The sequence below is a fragment of the Pieris napi genome, chromosome 10 (genome assembly GCF_905475465.1).
Source record: "Pieris napi chromosome 10, ilPieNapi1.2, whole genome shotgun sequence".
NCBI classification, from domain to species: domain Eukaryota; kingdom Metazoa; phylum Arthropoda; class Insecta; order Lepidoptera; family Pieridae; genus Pieris; species Pieris napi.
The window spans coordinates 8,027,848-8,047,712 of record NC_062243.1 but is presented as its reverse complement, the minus strand read 5'-3'; the positions used below and the strand labels follow the sequence as shown (position 1 = coordinate 8,047,712).

Genomic DNA, 19,865 nt, shown 5'->3' with positions numbered 1-19,865 from the left:
ATGGGATGTGAAAATAAAAGAAAAAGAAATCAAAAACAGTATTATTTAGTAACAAAACGTATAAACTCAAAAATAACTCGGTCAAGTCATCGCATAACAAGATTGAAAGCGGAGTAACATCGACTAATGGACACTTACAGTTCTACTTATATATGTTGCTTAACAATCGTTATCTTAAAAAACAAGTCCCGCTGAACACTATTAAACTTTAAACACTTAATGCTAAACTAATTATCTTATTTGTGTGCTGGTTACCAACTCAAAATCTGTATACGAGTACATGTGACGTATTGATGTACGATATTACGATAATCTGAACACTTTATTACAATATTCAATACAAATACTTAGCGATTGTAAAGCTTAGGTCTGGAGAAATCGCTCGCGGTTAAGAGACAGTTAAAGAAAAAAAACCAACGAAAAATTAAATGAACGACAGTCTTGAGAAGGGCTTAGAAAAAGCTTTTAAGGAAGCCAGCGGGTCCGGCCTGAAATGCAGCAGGAAAAAGATGTGTTAGTAATGTTAGTTGGGTTATCTTGCAATACATTAAAATATCTTATTGAGTAATAATTTAATTAAATTAGTTTATTATAAAGCAATACCAATTCAAATTATTACAAAATATTTAAGAGTTTAAGCTCATTCTAAACACAACATTCTTTTACTTGATGTAGGGATTTATATATATATGGCTTCTCATAGACACAACATTTTAGCTTAATTCTCATTTGTTTTAGCATCGGGTATTAATTAAACTAACATTGTTCTATTTGTAAACAGCTAAGGTCCATTATAGTTAACTGTGTCCCGTAATCAAAAGACTACATAGACTGACTAGATATGGCTCAGCTGATCTTTGACATATTTGATCAATATGAGTTCCGGTTATATATTTCGTATGAAAACCTACCTCTTCTCTTTGTGCTTGTGCTTGTTGCTGACTTTTTAGTTTGGCTTGAAGGTTTCTCACAGACCTGAAAAGGTATTATATATTACATATTAAGAAAAATTTCCAGAAAAAACGACTGCCAAAATTACGAGAGTTCTCTAATCGTTAGCGCTTACGATGTCAACTACTTAGATAAAAAATATTAACAATGTGTGACGATTATGATTATCATTACTATGATACAAGATTCATTATATTATCATATTAATTACTGTGTATTTCAAAGTACAGTATTGCGCAGTAATGGTGTTGTTGAAAGAAAGGTTTTTTAACACGCACACAAAAAATGTGCGCAGTTTTAATTTGGCCTCACTCAATAGACACTAGAGCCTTGTGACCACAGCACTGATTTTCAGTGATACCGTTTAGGTGTTTTAAGTTTAGACTCTACGTATATAAAGCGAAGTGAAGAACTTACTGTTGCAAATCCATGATCTGCTTCTCTTTCTGCGCCTGTTCCTCTTGCGACATCTGTACTAGCTGCAACAAGCGTTCGGTCTCAGCCGAGAGCCTCTTCGACTCCTCTTGGCTTTGACCGAGCTGCTTCTTAACCTCGTCAGCCTCCTTCTGCGTTTCTGTGAGCTTGCGATTCATGTCTGTCACCGCTGCTGTGCTTCCGCCAGCCTGAAATACAATGCCTATTGTGTGAAATCATCTGGTTTTGCGAACATCGTAGAGAGCAAACGATTTTAGCACAGAGATGAAAACGTCTAATTTGCAATTTGTAATAAAATTTTTCTACTAAATTAGGCTGATAAATAATTCGTGATTGAATCTTACCTTCCTCAATGATGCCTCCATTTGGTCCATTTGTTCTTTTCTCTTCTTTAACTGTCGATCTACCTCCGTAAGCGATTTCTCCTTCTCCTCTACTTCCTTCCGTTTGTTCTCCACTGCTCTTCTGTTGTCCTCAAACTGCTTCCTCGCGTCTTCTAGCTTCTTGAATTCTTCTTGCAACTGCCTCCTAGCCTGAGCCGTATCGTCCCCAGCTTTGGCGCTCTGTCCAGCTTGGAGTTTCTTGTTCGCTTCTTGGAGTGCGAGCTGTTCAAATATTTTTGTATTATCATTCATTTATATGTCAGCGTGGGAGATGATAGCGGTCCTTGAGAAACAACACGACATAGGTCAAATCAGCTAACAGCCTTGTTTAGGAGCCTTCAATTAAGCTCGTAAGAAAGTAAAGTTTACCTTTGCAATGAAAAGGACCCTGTTTACTACTATTTCGATTTCAATACAACTGCTATCAGAACCCACATTTTCATCATACCATTCGAAATATTTACAAATAGCAAAATTAAGTATAAGCTTAACTGTAATTATGATCTCTTAAAAGATTATTTATTTGTAAAAAAGTAAATGGCAAATCATAATTGCAGCGTTATAATGATAGAATAAAATAATTTAAAACATCTTTAATTCACAACACAATACACAGTTGCATAGCGATGGCTGAAAGATACAAAAATAATTAGGCTGTCCAGTAACCGGACGTGCCCAGTGACCGGACATATGGCCATCGACCGGCCGGACATATATCCAGGACCGGACAGGGCGTCCAGAAGCCGGACAAAGCATTGCACCGAACATTGCCAACCGATTGTATCGTGGATGGTGCGTGAGGAAATGTCAGGTGCTTGCCGAAACATTTACATTCATGAAATTTGACGCCGCTTTAATGATGAAACTAAATACGAAATGAGGGGTTGGAGGATGCCCAGCGGCAGGAGGCATGCTATACAACAATGTATGACCGATGATGACATGAACATTGAAAACAACATACTACTGACACCGGTGCAATGATCCGCGATGCGGTTCAATCGAGTTTACTGTGTTGTTCATATTTTAGATATTACGAAGTTTTATACTTGCAGCATGGCAAAAAAGTTAGAAATTTGATGAAATAAAATCTATTTTTAATAATAGAATATGTAGCATGACGCAAATAGTAAAAATACTGTAAATGTTTAAATTAAAATTTAAGCATAGAAAAGAGAACTAGAAAAAATTATGTCAAATTGTACGTTTATTTTGACAGCATTCCAAAAAATCGATAAATAGATAATTCAAAAATTATATTTTTTAAAGAAATCGAGACAGTAAGAGTTAAAGTGTGAAACAACTCGAGTGCATTAGCTATTACTCGTTTGCCAAGCCGTACTAGCGTCAAACTCGATTCAACCCCGCATAGCCCTCCCGGTAGCTATCGGCCGGGCGATCCTCCAACTGACCTGGCTCTTCTCCAATTCTTGAACAAGCATCTCGAGCTGTGCCTGGCAACGTTCCCTCTCCACAGCGAGCGATCTCGCCTCCGCTTGAGCCGCTTCAAGCTGCTTTTGTACGGACTGCACGTCGGACGGTCCACGAGCTTGCAACTGCTGCAATTGATGTTGCTGAGTCTGGAACTGTTTCTCTAATGAGTTTAAGCGCTGTTGGCACTCCGACAACGCTTTTTCAGCTGCGATAGCTTTTGTTTTCTCAGCTTCCACGGCCGATTTCCATTTATCGACTTCGGCCGCTTTCTTCGCTTCCTGTTCGGCTCTCTCTGCTCGCTGTCTGAGATTATCCTTCTCTTTTGTAACAGCTTGCATTTGCTGTTGTAGTTTAACGATCTCTCTGTCACGACTCTCGATAATTGATTTTGCACCGCGTTCGGAATCTTGTGTGATTTTTCTTTGCTCTTCTTGCAGTCGTCTTACTTCTTGTCGCTGCTTTTGAAGTTCTGTCTCCGACGAGTTAAGTTCCCTCTGGAAGTTTACAAGCATATCTTGAGACTTTTCTAATTGAGCAACAAGTTGGTCACGTTCGATTGTCAATTGTTTGGTATCCGCTTCTAATTTGACAATCTGCTTTTCGATAGCGTCAGCTTGTTTGTCACGTTGCTCGAGGATAGAGGCCATCTTTTCTCTATCTCTCACCGATTGGGCAAGTTCTTGTTGAAGTTTGACTAAAGTCTCCTGTGTGCGGTGATCTAAAGTGCGTTGCTGTTGCTCTATGTTGCGTCTTGTGTTTTGTATTTCCGCTCTAAGGGCATCTCTCTCTTGTTCTATTTGACGCATTTCCAGTATCGTTCGTTCTAAACGCTCGTGCATTCGTCCCAATTCATTGGTCATTTTATCATATTCTACGCGTGTCGTTTCGTTCGTCTCCTGATACTTAGCGAGATGCATTTGTGACTTTTCAAGTTCCTTTGCTAGGCGGCCTGCCTCCATTTCTGTGGAATCTCTCGCTTGAATAGCCTTCTCTAATTTGTCACGAAGTCGTTCAATTTCAAGTCTGTCCTCGGTCCTAGCTTTGTCACCCGCAACAGCTTGCAACTTCATACGTTCAATTTGTGTCAATTCACCTTTCAACCTTTCATTATCTTTCTCTAATTGATCCGAACGCAGTTTCAATTTCTCACATCTATCCCTGAACTTTTCGCATTCGATGTGAGCTCGTTCGAGGTCGGTTCTCTGTTTTTCCATCGCTGTAGATAATTTAGTGACTTCGTTCTTGGAAAGTTCCAGCTGAATATTGACTTCATGCAATTTTGTTTCTGCCTGCTCTTTTTCGGACTGAAGACGTTGGATTTCGGTTTGCGATGCCTCAAATCGTTCGCGATGCTTATCTAACTCCGCTTGCAATCTGCTAACTTCAGTACTCCATTTATCCTGTTCGAATTGGTATTTACCTCGAAGGCCTTCGGTGCGCTCTAGATCGGCCCGGAGACGGGTAACCTCCTCTTCAGCCTTACGCGCCCGCTCCAGTTCTAGTGTTGTCTTCTCTAATCGTGTGCGCAGTCGTTCTACTTCTAGTTTTGTCCTTTCATGTTCTTCTTTAGAGTCGTGGTACTTTCCATACCGTGTTGCATATCTTTCTGCTTCTTCGCGAGCACCGGATGCATCTGTTTTAACCTTGTCTAATTCAGCTTGAACTCGTCTCAACTCTGCGGATGCTTTATCGTGCTTGTCGTACATTTTTTCAAGTTCTATTTGTACTCTGGCCATTTCTTCTTGTGTCTTTTCATTTGACGCCTGTGCTTTACCACACTGAGTCATAGCTCTATCATACTCAAATTGCAAACGTTCGCTGTCAGCTATTAATTTGTCGTTTTCCGCTTGAAACCGGCGCAGTTCAATTTGACTCTTTTCGTAGCGATCCCGTACCATTTCGATATCGACACATAGTCTATCCATGTCTTCTTTGGCTTTTTCTTCCTGTTCTTTAGTCCTACCAAGCTGTAAAGAGGCCCTATCATACATTTCCTGCAACCGCGCGGATTCATCTTGCAATTTCCTAAGATCGTCCCTAGCTTTTGTAGATAGATGCACTTGTTTTTCTAATTCAAGTTCAAGTCGATCTTTGTCAGCTTCGAGTATGTCTATCTTATTCTGTAGTCTGTATATTTCATTCTGGGATCTGTAAAAAAAAAAATTGATTAGAGTAAAAATCATTTTTACTAGAATATGAAAAGTTTTAGATAGTTAAACACAAGACGACATATAAAGCAAAGTACCTATCATACTTCTCAAGCATTTTTTCGTATTCTTTGTGCGCAGAATCTTTTTCCTCTACGGTTTTTTGTGAAGTGTATAAAGCTTTGTCTAATTTCTCTTTCATTATTTCTAATTCCGTGAGGGCGTCATCTTTTTCCATCTGAAAGCATATAATGAGACTATAGTATACGTGGTTAAGAGAATATATTTTTTTAAATCAACTGCATAAACTAGGGAGACGAGACAAAATACGAAAGAAGAAATGGCAGAGTAAGTAAAGTTCAAATTGTTTTGTTTTGTCGAAACTATATTCATAATATATGTTGGATATAAAGTACATTTATCTACTCGAATATAAAAATGAGCAACATAGTGGTGATGAACTGTTGTAATTTTTAATTAATAACGTATTTTTCCACATTTATATGACTTGATATGACTAAATTGGATTAAAGTGTAACTTTGTGTTTCTTCCCTTAAAAACAGAAAATAGTTTTTACGGTAAGAACATTTCACAATTACTACTCTTTAGTCCTACTAGCGCTAGATCTTCCTCGTTTGTTACTTAGTTTACTCAATTTCGATCAAATGCATGTAAAATGTATCTGCTACTCCACTTTGTGCGGAATTATTCTTTTACTTACAGTAAGCTTCTGGTGCTGTTGATGTGCTTTCTCCCATCGTTCCCTGAGAACATCTAGTTCAGTTGCAGCGCTGTCTCGATCTCTTGCTGCACGGTTTGCTGCTGCTGCCGCTGCCTCAGCTCTTTCACGACTACTTGCTGCTTCAGCCAGAGCTGAATCGCGCTCTTTTTGAATGCGCGCTATTAATGCCTAAAAATAAAGATTTATTAAAAACTTAATTTTTGTTTTACGCATATCAACCCTTATCGTTACTTAATCTCAGGAAAGGTTAATGTGTATAGGTCCTACTAAATCCTACCAAACTTGGCATAGTTCCCATTAGTTAATAAATAAGTACTTAACTTATTTTTCTAAAAACTCTGAAAGAGTTTCTAAAAACTCATGCAGGACATACTAGTATTTGTATATATTCTTAATTATTCCGTGAATAATGTTTGGAAGTACTGCGTTGAGTCTCATAGATTATATCCAAATTATACCTTAAATTAGTAACCAAACCCTATAAATATTCAAATCCTTAATTGATCGCACTTTTATTAGAGACAAAAATTCGAGGGCACTGACATCGTATCAATAAGAAAAAAAATATTTTTAGCGATGGGCGCCAAACAGGTGATAAAGCTAGCAGTATATATACAAATGTAGGTAAAATAATATATTAATTTTATATTAGTAAGTATAGTAGAGTATATTTTGTATTTATTCAGCCACGCCATAAAATCTAGACTCAAGGCAGACGAAGAGCGATATTATACGGGTCTGCCAAGAGTTATGTCGTAATGATGTCTTTATTGTGAGTTCGACATTGTTATTAAAAATTCCGCATGCTATATTATTCGAGACTTGTTCATATATTTTTTTACAAAAAACATTGCTATGCTACCACAGATACTGAAATTATTTTATATTGCCATAAAGAACTTCTACTATTGAAACTCTGTAGTGGTATTTTCACTAAAGTTTGTTCACAATTTTTTATATAAAATTTTTATGTTTTAAAAAGTATATTGTTACTCGAAAGTGTTCTATCTTTACAATGGATAAAGAGGAATCTTTTGAATTTATATTATTCATGTTAGAAAAATATAGAATTTGATATCTTGTAGTTAGCTGTGTTGACTACTAATGATATTTTAATGGTTATTAATAATAATTTATCACTACATAGTATAAAACAAAGTCGCTTTCTCTGTCCCTATGTCCCTTTGTATGCTTAAATCTTTGAAACTACGGAACGGATTTTGATGCAGTTTTTTTTAATAGATATAATGATTCAAGAGGAAGGTTTATATGTATAATAACATCCATTAAATAGTGGAGAAGTACTGTTATTTTAGAGGTTTCTAATGTGATGTCGTAAATAATTACATTTTTTCCGCTTACATTGCAAACGCAGACTGAACCCTACGAGTTTTATCAAAATAATGTACTAAGTATTGTACACATTGAAAAGGTCTACAGAAAAGTCCGTGATGGTATATGTCTATCTCTTATGGATAACCCACAATAACTTTTTTTTGTCATTTACTTTTTACGACAAATAATGGCTAATTTTCGAAGCGATTTTAACCAATACAGCATAAATCCTTATCCAATTAAATACCTTAAATAAATTGTTGATTTAATATAGATTTATATGGCCCTTTACAGCATATGATTTAAATGAATATTTTCGATGATATTACAAATTTAATAATTGCGGGACGCAGCGCGTCGGAGGCCGCGGTTCTCCCTATACTCTATAGCACTTTGAATTTAGTATCAGCATTGCATCAGCGCGAAGCCGGGGCGGGTCGCTAGTATTTTATAATACTTAAAGTGTATTTTATTATGTGAAAAATATCTAAAACTTAACAAATTTTACATGTCTCTATAGGTGCTCAATTTGCATAAGAACATGTCACTGTTCATTATTGATCATTATCGGTTCTTATATAATTTTGTGTTCAAAGTCTATTGAGAAATTATTACTCTTAACTCTAGATAAACATGTGCAAGTATTATGTATTAAAATAAAAATATTTAATCAATATGCAAATACAGTAAGACTGTCACTTGTAATGAATACTGCAATCAATAAATATGGTGAGTTATTTAAAAAAAATTGCATTGATATTTTTAAAGTTTCATTATAGAGTTTAATTTAATTAAGAAATTTAATTGGTACAGGAAAATGTACTTACTTGTCCTTTCTCATGTTTGTCTCTAAATCTGTCTGCGTCGAGCTGTGCTGTGTCTCTTTCTTTCTGAAGACGAGCAGCTTGTCCCAAAGCCTTGTCCAACTGCGACTGGAGTGATTCGAAGTCATAAGCGGATTTCTCCCGATCAACTTGCAGCTGTAGAAATTAATTTAGTAAGAACAGTATTGTTATGTCAAATTCTGAAACTAAAACACTGAGAAATACTACTTATAAAATATTTATTTAGTTGAAAATTGACTTTAAAATATATATTTTATCTGTCTCTAAGTATGAATAGTGAATCCATAAGTGTATATCGGTGGGAGTCTTGAGTCTTCAGTCTCACGCCTTTTGAATATATTACCGTAAGTCTTTAATAAAACATTTTTATTTTTCTCTTTTTTTTGGAAGAGTATTGGAACGAAGTTCCTTATTGCGCGTTGTGAGAGGGGGCTAGACGGAAAAAATTCTTACGAAAAGTTGTCACGACACTTTTTTGCTATTAGCTATTGTAATACACCGGTTCTCGTCCGATCACCGAAGTTAAGCAACGTCGGGCGAGGTCAGTACTTGGATGGATGACCGCCTGGGAACACCTCGTGACGTTGGCTTCTTTTTTCGTCGTAAGATTGGTGTCGAGAAAATCTATCATACTGTTATGATACCAATTAACATATAAATTAATCGAAAGGAATTTCGTTCCATCCGGGTGTACCTTGACACCTCTAAAGTTTTATTATTATTATTAGTATTCACATTAGTGAATATATTTTTGTGTCCTAGATAAGTTGTAATGCTTGTTATTTGCTACATACTAAAGGATTACCTTTCGAACCTCGACGGCACTCTTATCTAGTTTTTCTTGCAACTTGTCGATCTCTGAGTGAGCAGCGTCTAATGATGCTTGGAGTTTATCTTGTTGTAATTGCGCCTTGCCTAATGTAGCCTGACTTCTTTCAAGTTCTTCACGAGCTTTGTCCAGTTCAGCTATAGCCTTATCTCGTTCAGAGTGGAGACGACTTACTGATGATTGCGCTCTGTTAAATACATTTGTGTTATTAAATACGTTCATACAGAAATATTTGGTACTGCTTCTATGGATTTTGGATGTTGTATCGGCTTATATATATTTATCCAAATGTAATGTAATGAGCGCTAATAAGTATAATAAGCACATAACGTATCGTTTTCAGTTTTGACGATTCAATAAAAATATAAACATAACGATATCTTTCGTTGTTTTATTATGTAATAACTTAATTAAATATTAATATTAACGTAAAATCAATAATATAGTATTAGTCTAGCAATACAAAGGGGGAACGCTGCCAGTATCTTCGGAACCTTGCCTAAAGGGACTCCTTTTAATGATATATTTTAGTTTATGTTAAGTTTAGTTATTTATTTCAATGTATATTATTTTATTATTATTTATTTTAAGTATATTTCTTGTAAATATAATAATATTTAATTCCAACACACTGATATACAGTAATTACAATATTTTTTTAAAATGATTTCTAAAAATTATATACTTTTTCAAAATCAATAATATTACCATTGTAATATCGGAAAGTTTTAATCGGATGAAAACTATAAATATTAATTATTTTCATAAAATTATTACCGTTGTAGTTTTATCGGTTACTAGCTGGTCCGGCTAACTTCGTTCCAGCTAACAGTCTAATAATATCGTGTTAACTTTAGTTAAACTTAATTTAGGATTTCATTAAGGTTACCATTAATACAACTTTTTTTGCAAATACAAATGAAAAATATAAATGTTTTATTGCTTGCCATTGCGAAAGAAGAATGGCAGTTATACACATTAGGCCTCTTCTCTCATATCAATATTGCGATACTGCATGTTAAAGCACTTTCTGATATACAAATTTTTTTGACGAGGTAACACATGTATTCGATCAAGATCAAAGCTTGGTTATGCATCTCCTCATTCACCTCAAGATCAGAATTTCTTGAACTGACACAAATTCGATGTAAAATGATGCATAGTTTTGTCAACAGATGGCACCACATGCTGTTTGCATTCGTAAAATTAATTGTTATTCGAAAACTTTTCCGATATTTTATTACTTATTCTGCTATTCGAAGCAGAGAAGAATCCACCAAAAAAAGATATAACTAACATCAGTCCAGCCGATCTTGAGTAAGTGGTGTAACTAACACGACTTTGTTTTATATATTTAGATTGCATATGTTACTAATTATGTGTACAATATTTCAATATTGAAATTTGTTGCATAATAATCTTGATCAAATAAAACGGTTGTGGTATCTTAAAAATAGGCCAGGTTCAAGTTTTTAAGATAAAGCTAAACTTTCCCAAGATTTGAAATACTTTATCTTAATAAAACTTATCATTTCTTCGTAGCAAATTATCAAAGTCTTATCTCAATCGTTTCACAGTTATGATAATAAAGTACGAATTTTAGGAATATTAATTATTTTAAAAGACTTAAAAAACGTAAATTTATTGCAATTTTCAGTACCAGCTTAAAACGTCTGGGTAGTTCTGGGTAGTTCGGCATAACCTGTGACTTAATATGACTCGTATTTGAAATTTCCGTAAAGCAATTCTTTATCAAACAGGTTGTCTTAGCTCAAAGCGTTGAGCTCAAAGTAAGTACTTGGGTTTAAAAGCCTCTTTTAATATTTTTCCGTTTGAGTAAAAGAAAGTACATCTGAAAATAGAATTTCTCATAATCCGAATAAAATCGTACCTAATGCTTGTTTTTTTAAAGCAACGTAATTTATATTAATTTTGTTTATAACAACACGGTATTACTTACAAACTTCTCATTGCTTCATTGTAGGTAATTTTTAAAATAGGTTATGTCGCTTTACTATATGAGATATGATCGAAGATTATGTTTATATTTGAGTAATTGTATCTAGTTTAAATGAAAGAAACCTATTTTCAAAACAATGAACCCTAATGGAAAATACTGCGGTTACAAGCACATGTACGGTCTTAAACACGATCTATATGTTCTAATTAAATAACCTGAATGAATGAAGACTATGAATAGTATAAGAAACTATCAAGATTGTACCAAAACTTACCGATCATATTCCTCCTTCAGGCTATCCTGTTCAGTTTGTGCATTTTCTAATTTGGCCTTAAGACGATATACTTCTCCTTGGGATTTCTCTAACTTCTCTTGCAGGGCACTGGCCTCTACCCTAGACCTTTCTGCATCTGCCTGTGTCACTCTTAGTTCCGCTTGGGTTCGTCTCAACTCAGCAGCCGACTTATCAGCCTTTTCTTGCACTCTGTCCAGTTCTTGTGATGTTGTCAAAGTACTTCTACCGAATGTTGTCTGAGATCTCTCTAATTCATGCTTAAGTCGTTCATTCTCCAATTCTAGACGAGCCAAACGTTGTTTTGCCGCTTCCCAGTCAGCACCGGACCTACCAACTTCACTGGCTGCCTTGTCTAATTCTGCTTTAGATTTACCTAACTCAGATTGCGAGCTTTCTAGCTTAGCTTCAAGTCTATCTTTCTCTGCTTGAGCTCTTTCAAGTCTAGCGCCTAGTTTTTCAACTTCGCTTTCTAGTGCGTGTAACTTCATTTTGTAATCTGCTATTTCTCGTTCGTGAAGCTCTCTTTCTTCATTCTTTTCGTGTTCAGCTCGGTCTCTTTGTTCTCTTAATTGTTGAATTTGTTTTTCTTTATCCCCTATTACTTCTTCAAGAGAAGAGAGAGCCCCTTCAGAAGAACAATGATGTGCTTGCATTGCATTCAATCTAGCTCGAGCCATATCAACTTGATTATCTTTTTCCTTCAGTAAATCTTCTAGGTTTTCAATCTAAAATGTCAAATGATACTAACTTATAATTTTTACAAATTAAGTTACTTGAATTAATATATATTACAGGTTAATAATAAAGAAATAAAACAAATAATGGCTACATACCTTTAGAATATTAAACAAAACACTAAATACACGTAGCAGAACTAAAAACAACTGGAGCAACACTAGAAATATAAAATAGACAATAAATGTACGAAAAAAGTAACTAAGAAATAAAAAAAACTAATTATTATAAATAGCACTAGTTAAATAATTTGTTATATAATAAATAGACTTGGGGTAAGGAACTCTAAGAACAAACGAGCGGAGCGGACCGGAATAACACAAATTTAACAAAAACATAGGGACAAATATTTAAATCTGGTGATGAATATCATACATACATTACTTAATATAATCAAGTTTATATACATTACATTATTGAAATCTTTTCATCCTATTCAAAAATACTACCATTAAGTTACCATTTATTCGACTACACTGTACCTTTCTCTGCAACACATTGATTTTTCTGTCCTTGATCTCCGAATGGTCTCTGAACTCTGCTAACTCATGCGCAGCTGCTAATGCTGTTGCAGTTTTCTTCTCTACCATTCGACTTTTTTCATCCAAACGAGCTTTAAGTTCTTCAACCTAAAAAACCCTTTATTTTATTAAACTTTTGAGACGCATTATGCACATGAATAAAGTATTACATAGAAATTTATAAAAACGTAATATTTCTTTAGACTAATGTATTTTTTTAATTATACTGGTTTGATATACATTTGAATAAATTACCTATAAAATAACCTGTTAATTTTATTTATTTACTAAAAAAGACATACGTCCGTCTGCAACATGCTGTAATGTTCTTCCTTTGCGCAGAGCGACTCCTTAAGGACGGCTATATGTCTCTGGTAATCCTGGTGTTGCTCCTCCAAAGCCTTCATCTTAGCAGCCATCGCCAAAATCTCCTGATCTCGCCTCTGAATCTCCAGCCGAAACTCATCCAACTGCTCATAGCACCATCCCGATTATAAAATTAAAATAATTCCAAACAATCGATTAGTACAAACAAAATGTTTAAAAGGAAAAATCTATCTACATAGGCGAATAGTGATGGCGATAATGATAATGTTACAAATATGCTACTTATTAGCATGGAATTACTTAATTTCGTATTCATACAAGCGGCTCAAGCGGTGTTAAGAAATGTTTTCAGCACCTGTAACAGCGCCTTGGAAGACATTTCAACCTTAAACTACATGCATTTATTTTACATTAATTCGAGCCGATAGTCTTTCTGGAAAACTTTCCGTTTTAACTAGTACTAGCGTTAATATTGTCAAGCTACGGAAGAAAGTTTTCCAGCGAAGGGTGGAAATTTCAAATACGTCGTCAATGAACGGGCGCCTACATTGTGATACGTTTATCTACCGATACTATGAAGACGATGACATGACGACTACATGAAGAGGTCGTGTGAGTCGCTATACTAGTGATGGGTGTCTGGCGCGGGACCAAGCTATACTGGACGATGAGTTGCTATCACACCGAAAGCGTAACACGTTAAACCAATTTACAAACGTAGCTTACGACCTCGACAGTCTGTTCAGTCTAATACGGTGACAACGTTATCTCACACGATTCAATACATTAGATCCTATTTAACAGTCTTAACATTAAGAGTAACAAATACATCGAGTCGCGGCTGCGGTCACAGCGTGGTGGCGAATCTGTAGGGGCGGGCCAGGTAGACCGGGCGGTCGGGCGAGCGCAGCGGCCGCCCGTCGGTGGTGACGCGCACGTCGTCGAGGAGGAAACTTACTTGTCGCTTGAAGGGAGGGTCGGCCTTATCGTAAAGCGAGGCGTGCGAGGGCGCGAGCGAGGGCGGCGCGGGCAAGACGAAAGCGGACAGCTCGGCCTCGAGCAGGGCCACCTGCCTCTCCAGCGTCGCGATGCGCGCCTCCTTGGTCTCCAGCACGGCGGTGAGCGTAGCGCCGGCGGAGCCACCCGGCAGCCCGGCGGCCGCTAGCGCACGCTCCAGCTGCGTCTGCAGTGCTCTCAGCGTGTCCGCCGTCGCCTTGAGCTCCTGCCACATCCAGTCGGTCAGCCTCCCTCCCGCCGCCCGCAGCCCGCAGCCGTCCTCGCTTTGGCCTGGGGCTGCGCTCGGCGCTCGGCCCCACCGACGCAGCCCCATCCGAAGCGGTTCAAATCAATTTTAAACAAGTCAACCAATGATTTTTACGAGACGGTCTCCGCTAGGGTATGACGGGTCGCATGGTCGTAATGAACTAGGCATGCAAATGTCGCGGGGTCGTGTGGCCGATCGAGACGTCGTGACGTGGGACAGTGCGTTGGGACAAGCTTGGAGTGGAAGGAAGCGTTCATTGAACGAAGCTGGATAACAGAAGGCAACGCGATAGACATTCGGCTGGAAAATAATGAAATGATACTATCAAGAGCAACTCTAAGAGAAACAGTGACTTTGATAAAGGTATCACAAAATAAAACGCCCATGTGTATTGAGTACACTTGAATGAGAAAGCTGTGATGTGCAGATTAAATAGATTGTGCAGGATCAAAGTACTGGTCAGAGAATTATTCCGTTGGGGAAATTTCCTCGATTACGGGGAATTTCCCCCAAGTGGATTTGCTTCATCTATTACATGCGATACGGACATTCATCAATTCTGCAACAATTACCTGTTTTTGTGCCATCGCTTGCATTTGTTGGAACATTTGCCTTTCTTCCTCCTTACCTGGAAAACCAATTTAGTGGAATACCTTATAAATCTCATAGTGTCCAATTTCCGTTTCTATTTTTACAAACAATGTTATTTGTTAAGTTTTCTAAAACATGGATACAGTTAATGATTTTATTTTGTGAGTTTGAAGGGAAGGGACTATTGGAAGTACTTTTGATTTATGTAGCGAATTATGAAAGCTAGAATAAAGATATGACACTCAATTGATGGTTATAAATCTAACCATTAATACATTACCTATAAGAAGCCCTCTATAAGAAATATAGAAATTACAAGCGGCATTAATTATTTTTATTACCTTTTTTATATTCTAACAGTAATAAACAAGAAATTCATTTTTAGACTGAAATCAAAGCTTTTATATATCCATAAACTAAACTCACCCATTCCCTTATTCTGAAGCATTTCAAGTAGTTTCTTAATACTTTCATCTCGGGCTTGTAGCGTCTGTTTTTGAGTTTCTATCCGTAATTCCAGTTCCTATTCAAAAGTAAATACAAAGATTATTCATATTCAACACACAATAGCTCTAGTGAAAAATAGTTGCTGTTGATATTTTTCAGCGTCATTCGAAAATTGTTTCAATTCTCAGATTGAGAAAGTTTAAAATACCTTAATAGTGTCTCTGAGTATGGCGATCTCCCTTTGCAGGTGTTCATTTTCGGAATACAGCGCTTCCAATTGTTGTTGTAACTCGGGTGCAGGTTGTCGTAAGCGCAATCGTAGCTCTTCTTCCAGTTGACGGACTAACATTGCTTGTTTCTAAAGGAATACCATAAGATTATATTCTTTAAAATAAGCATTTATCTATATTATACACAATTAAATTGGGGTTTACTTTCTGTATTGATTCTCATAATTTAATAAATATTTTTATAGGCCTCAAGTGAGGCCTTAAGTTCAAATATTATTAGTAGAGTTCGTTCATTTATGGATTTTTCTATCATAACTTTTAACTAGTTGTCTATATATATATATTATAACGCAACGGTATAACCCAACGCTTTCCCTAAAGATTAAAGCGCACGTACACTAATTGCGGAGTACAGAATATGCAGAGGCTTTATCGGGACGACCATTGCATATTGAATATTCAGCTCGATTACGTAATCACTTCATACTGCTGTGGGACTGATGTGGGTAGTAATAACAATCTAGACAGAGATTATTATTTACGAGATCTTTCGACCTCATCTAAAAATAGGGCATTACAATGTCAATAATGATCATGTCTTATATATAAACGTTGTTTTATTTTGATGCTATTAAGGTAGCATGGTAGTGAAACAGGGAAATTAATAAAAAAACTAATAACCATTTACATAATAAAAAATCTTGAAATCACAGTTTTCTTGATGAATGTATTTTCATAATTTATCACATATAATTTCCGTGAGGCATTGAAGGAGTGTATTAAACTAAAAACAAACTTATTTTTCAATGAAAAGAACTAACAGTATTTGATATATCGTGGACGATAGAGGATTTTATAGCATGGTCAACGATTCCAGAAAACACATTTGATATATGAAACAAAACCCCTTATTCTAACATCGGGTTTTTGAAATGTTCCGGAAAAATCAATTTAGCCTGCGTCCGCTTTTTGGCGAGCATTGTGGAGAACACAAATAGTTTTCATTGTTTCGCATGTGATATTAGTGCATTCTTTTCACACAACTGTTTGTACAGATACAAGCTATTGTTATGAGATGAAGATTTGTGGATATTGTATGGGGATTAAAATGGATGAATTTTTTGTCATTATTTACGAGCTGCTTTAAGTCTTACCTACTTTCGTTAGAAACTAAAAGTAAATTTTCTCCAAAAATTGCTAAACTCAACATGAAAGTCTGCTTAAAAAATCTGTTATGCGTTTTTGGAGTAATATAATAATTATAATAAATATGTTCTCTATATAGGAAAATCCTTTTAATTATTATTACAGCTCTCTCACTAAAGAATTAGTTTAAATAATTTTTACTGTAAAATAAATAAACATTAAAACAATCCACCCCTTAGGATAATTGATATTATTTTATTAATTAAAAGCATTATATGCAAGTGACGCGTATAAACCACCAATATATTACATTCTAAACACGTTTAGTATTATATATACAGTAGTACGTCGAAATATATACCGTAATAAGTATTATTTTGATAGGATTACAGCTTCTTAAACTCTTGTGTGTTTGTTGTATCAACTTTCTATTGCTACGAAGCGCTACGCAGGCCTACGCACAACGGCAACCCTAATTTTAACGGTCGATACGTTCAAGGACGTATCAAATACGTTTTATTACACTGTTTATGTATCGGATTTCCTACGTATATCAACGCGATGTCGTGTTTGTTCGTATTTATCGACTGTAACTATGAATACATAAAAATACTAGACAATATGATTCATAAGAATATCTAGTTCATTTTTATAAATAATTATGAGAAAATTGTTTTGGAATAAATTAAATTTTTTCATGCGTTACAATATAATTTTTAAACGTTTTTATTTCCTCAAAATACGATCACGTTCGTGTTTTACAAGAGATGTATTTAAAGTGCGGCACTAAAAACTCACTATAAATGTTCCAATTTAAAGTAAGTTTTGGTAGAGAAAAATTATTTCTTAAGAATAAAGCGGCTAAGAATATTAAAAAACAAAATAACAATCTAGCACTTGACTCCAAAGTTTTTTCAACAACTTAAAAGTGGCAAAGCTCAGTCGCTCTTTAATAAAAGGATTCCAGCCTTATTCTCGGTTTGTGCTGTTTTAAGAGGAAGTGAATTGCCCCTTAAAAACAAGATGGCGCAGGCTACTGACCCCGATAAAGTTAGGTTTCCGCCACAGCGCTCAATGCTAATGCGCAACTCCTGATGCGAGTTGTAATTTAGTATGCTACAATATATATACATATAATATTTCTAAAATTATTATATGGTTCGACCAATATCTTATATTATAGTGTACTAATATTATAATGTATTAGTTCTCTAAAACGTCCGAGTATTAATGTAATTACTGTAAAGATTGTAAATAAGTATGTCATAAAATATAATTTATATAGATCAGGGTATAGAGTATGTTAAGCTATCAAAGTCAATTAATAAAATTATGCAACCAATAGTTTCACGTACATAGAATATAATAACTACTAATCAGTAATACCTGGAAAAGAAAACATAGTTTGACACCGTTTCGCTCGTAGTTTGACGAGATCCTCAACATTGCCTTAATTTTAAGTGGGACGTTCCGTTTTCATCCTTGACAAAAACCTGAGATAACTGTAGTTACTTGACACGTTTATAGGTACTAAAACACCTTGAGAAATTTCGATGATACTTCAAATTTTAATTTAATGTAATTTTCTGATCCTATAAAATTTATTCACCTTTAAAAGCGTTCAGTATAATACTAACTAACAAGCCATTAATTGTGTATTTATTGAGTATTAATATATAAGAATGTACATAACAAAATGGGCTTTGTATTATAATTAAAATCCCTCGGCTGGTACAAAGTAACAGCCTTAACGGCTGGTTTAATTGAGGTTTTCCCATTTTCACAGACAACATAAATAGAACAGTCCTAGCTCATTTCAGATGGCGCTAGTGCCGCGCGCCATTGATCGCCCGAAAATAGTACAACCGGTTACGCAACCATTCAATATCGTACCCACTTTTTATGTGCTTATGGGTAACGATTTGTGCAGTTGACAGCTGTGTTGCTAGATTTAAAAATTCAATTAGGTTAAGCCTATTCCTTGGAAGAAAAATAGAGGATATTATTCTAAATTCGATTCACTATTTTTCCATTAATAATAATAATTCACAAATAATCCTTCTACGGATCAGGAAATTTATAGTAAGACAAATTATTATCCTTATTTAAACTTGAAACAAAGATTTTATTTGAACGTTTATTACATTAACTATGACAGTTTATACACCCAATCGGTGTTGCCGTTTTCGTTCGCAGTATTTTTTTATGGCAACATTAAATACTTTATATCTCTCGTAAATGTAGGGCGGCGGTGATTGGGTTCCGATACTGTTAAATTTTAAAGGTTGTTTTGCATACGTAGCCTATTAAATCTCATTTGTAATTAGGTAGTATATTTATTAACAAGTGTATTTATATAATATAACTCGCTGACCCGGCAAACCTTGGTTTTGCCATGTATATTATTTCTAGGAAACATTTTTTCAGTTCAATAAAAATAACCATCTACAATAATAAAGAATAGGGGTTGATTGTAAAGGGGTGAAAATTAGGGGTTGTATGTATTTTTGTATGCATAAAAATAAAATTTAATGGTAGGCACCCCTTATCACTTAGGGGTTTGAAAGATAGATAGTAGCCGATTCTCAGACTTCCTGAATATGCATAAAAATTTCTCAAGAATTGGTCGAACCGTTTCGGAGGAGTATGGGAACGAACATAGTGACACGAGAATTTTATATATTAGATTATGTCAAATAAATTTGATTGCGTCTTTATCAGTTTTTCAGTGCATGGTATGACTGTGCTGAATAACATTTATCAGGTAGACAAAGCTATCGTACAAACTCAAAATAAAAACTATTTTTATATTACTTTACAAAAAGTTCACATTACAAATTATACGATCTTTTCTCGCGATATTAAATTTTCTGTTGTACCTTTTCACAGGCGAGTAACTACGTATAAAGATTGAAGGTTCTGAACGATGTGAATTTTTATTAAACAAAAATATAACGAACAATTTATGGTAAAATATTTTCAATTTACATCCAATTTGAAACTTTGATCAAAGTTTAATGCATTATTTAATAAAATGCGATGCATGTGATTTATGATGTCTGGAACTTTACATCATTTATATTTTAATCATTATTATCGACACTTTTGAGTAATTTAAAATTACGGGCGAGAGGGTGAATATTTTAGAATAAAAAAAAAATATTGTGATGGATTCTAAATTAAGTGGAAATACAATCGTTTAAATTTTATTTGAGAGTATCGGGAATGTGTTTTTTTTTTTAAATAT

The 19,865-nt window shown here is 35.2% G+C and overlaps 1 protein-coding gene across 1 annotated transcript in view; it reads right to left on the bottom strand.

Moving 5' to 3' along the window:
* Positions 1 to 26: 26 nt before the first annotated feature.
* Positions 27 to 19,865, bottom strand: part of LOC125052931 (myosin-11-like) — a 31,126-nt gene continuing 11,287 nt past the window's right edge. Inside the window, exons 2-17 of the mRNA XM_047654017.1 lie at positions 15,451 to 15,600; positions 15,222 to 15,318; positions 14,777 to 14,841; positions 13,899 to 14,162; positions 12,916 to 13,083; positions 12,575 to 12,721; positions 11,337 to 12,082; positions 9,079 to 9,289; positions 8,256 to 8,408; positions 6,073 to 6,261; positions 5,449 to 5,588; positions 3,182 to 5,351; positions 1,731 to 1,991; positions 1,369 to 1,574; positions 912 to 975; positions 27 to 488 (exon numbers count right to left, since the gene is read on the bottom strand). Of these exons, the coding sequence (XP_047509973.1) occupies positions 453 to 488; positions 912 to 975; positions 1,369 to 1,574; positions 1,731 to 1,991; positions 3,182 to 5,351; positions 5,449 to 5,588; positions 6,073 to 6,261; positions 8,256 to 8,408; positions 9,079 to 9,289; positions 11,337 to 12,082; positions 12,575 to 12,721; positions 12,916 to 13,083; positions 13,899 to 14,162; positions 14,777 to 14,841; positions 15,222 to 15,318; positions 15,451 to 15,600 (5,067 nt within the window). The 3' untranslated portion in view covers positions 27 to 452. The remainder of the gene's footprint in view (positions 489 to 911; positions 976 to 1,368; positions 1,575 to 1,730; positions 1,992 to 3,181; positions 5,352 to 5,448; positions 5,589 to 6,072; positions 6,262 to 8,255; positions 8,409 to 9,078; positions 9,290 to 11,336; positions 12,083 to 12,574; positions 12,722 to 12,915; positions 13,084 to 13,898; positions 14,163 to 14,776; positions 14,842 to 15,221; positions 15,319 to 15,450; positions 15,601 to 19,865) is intronic.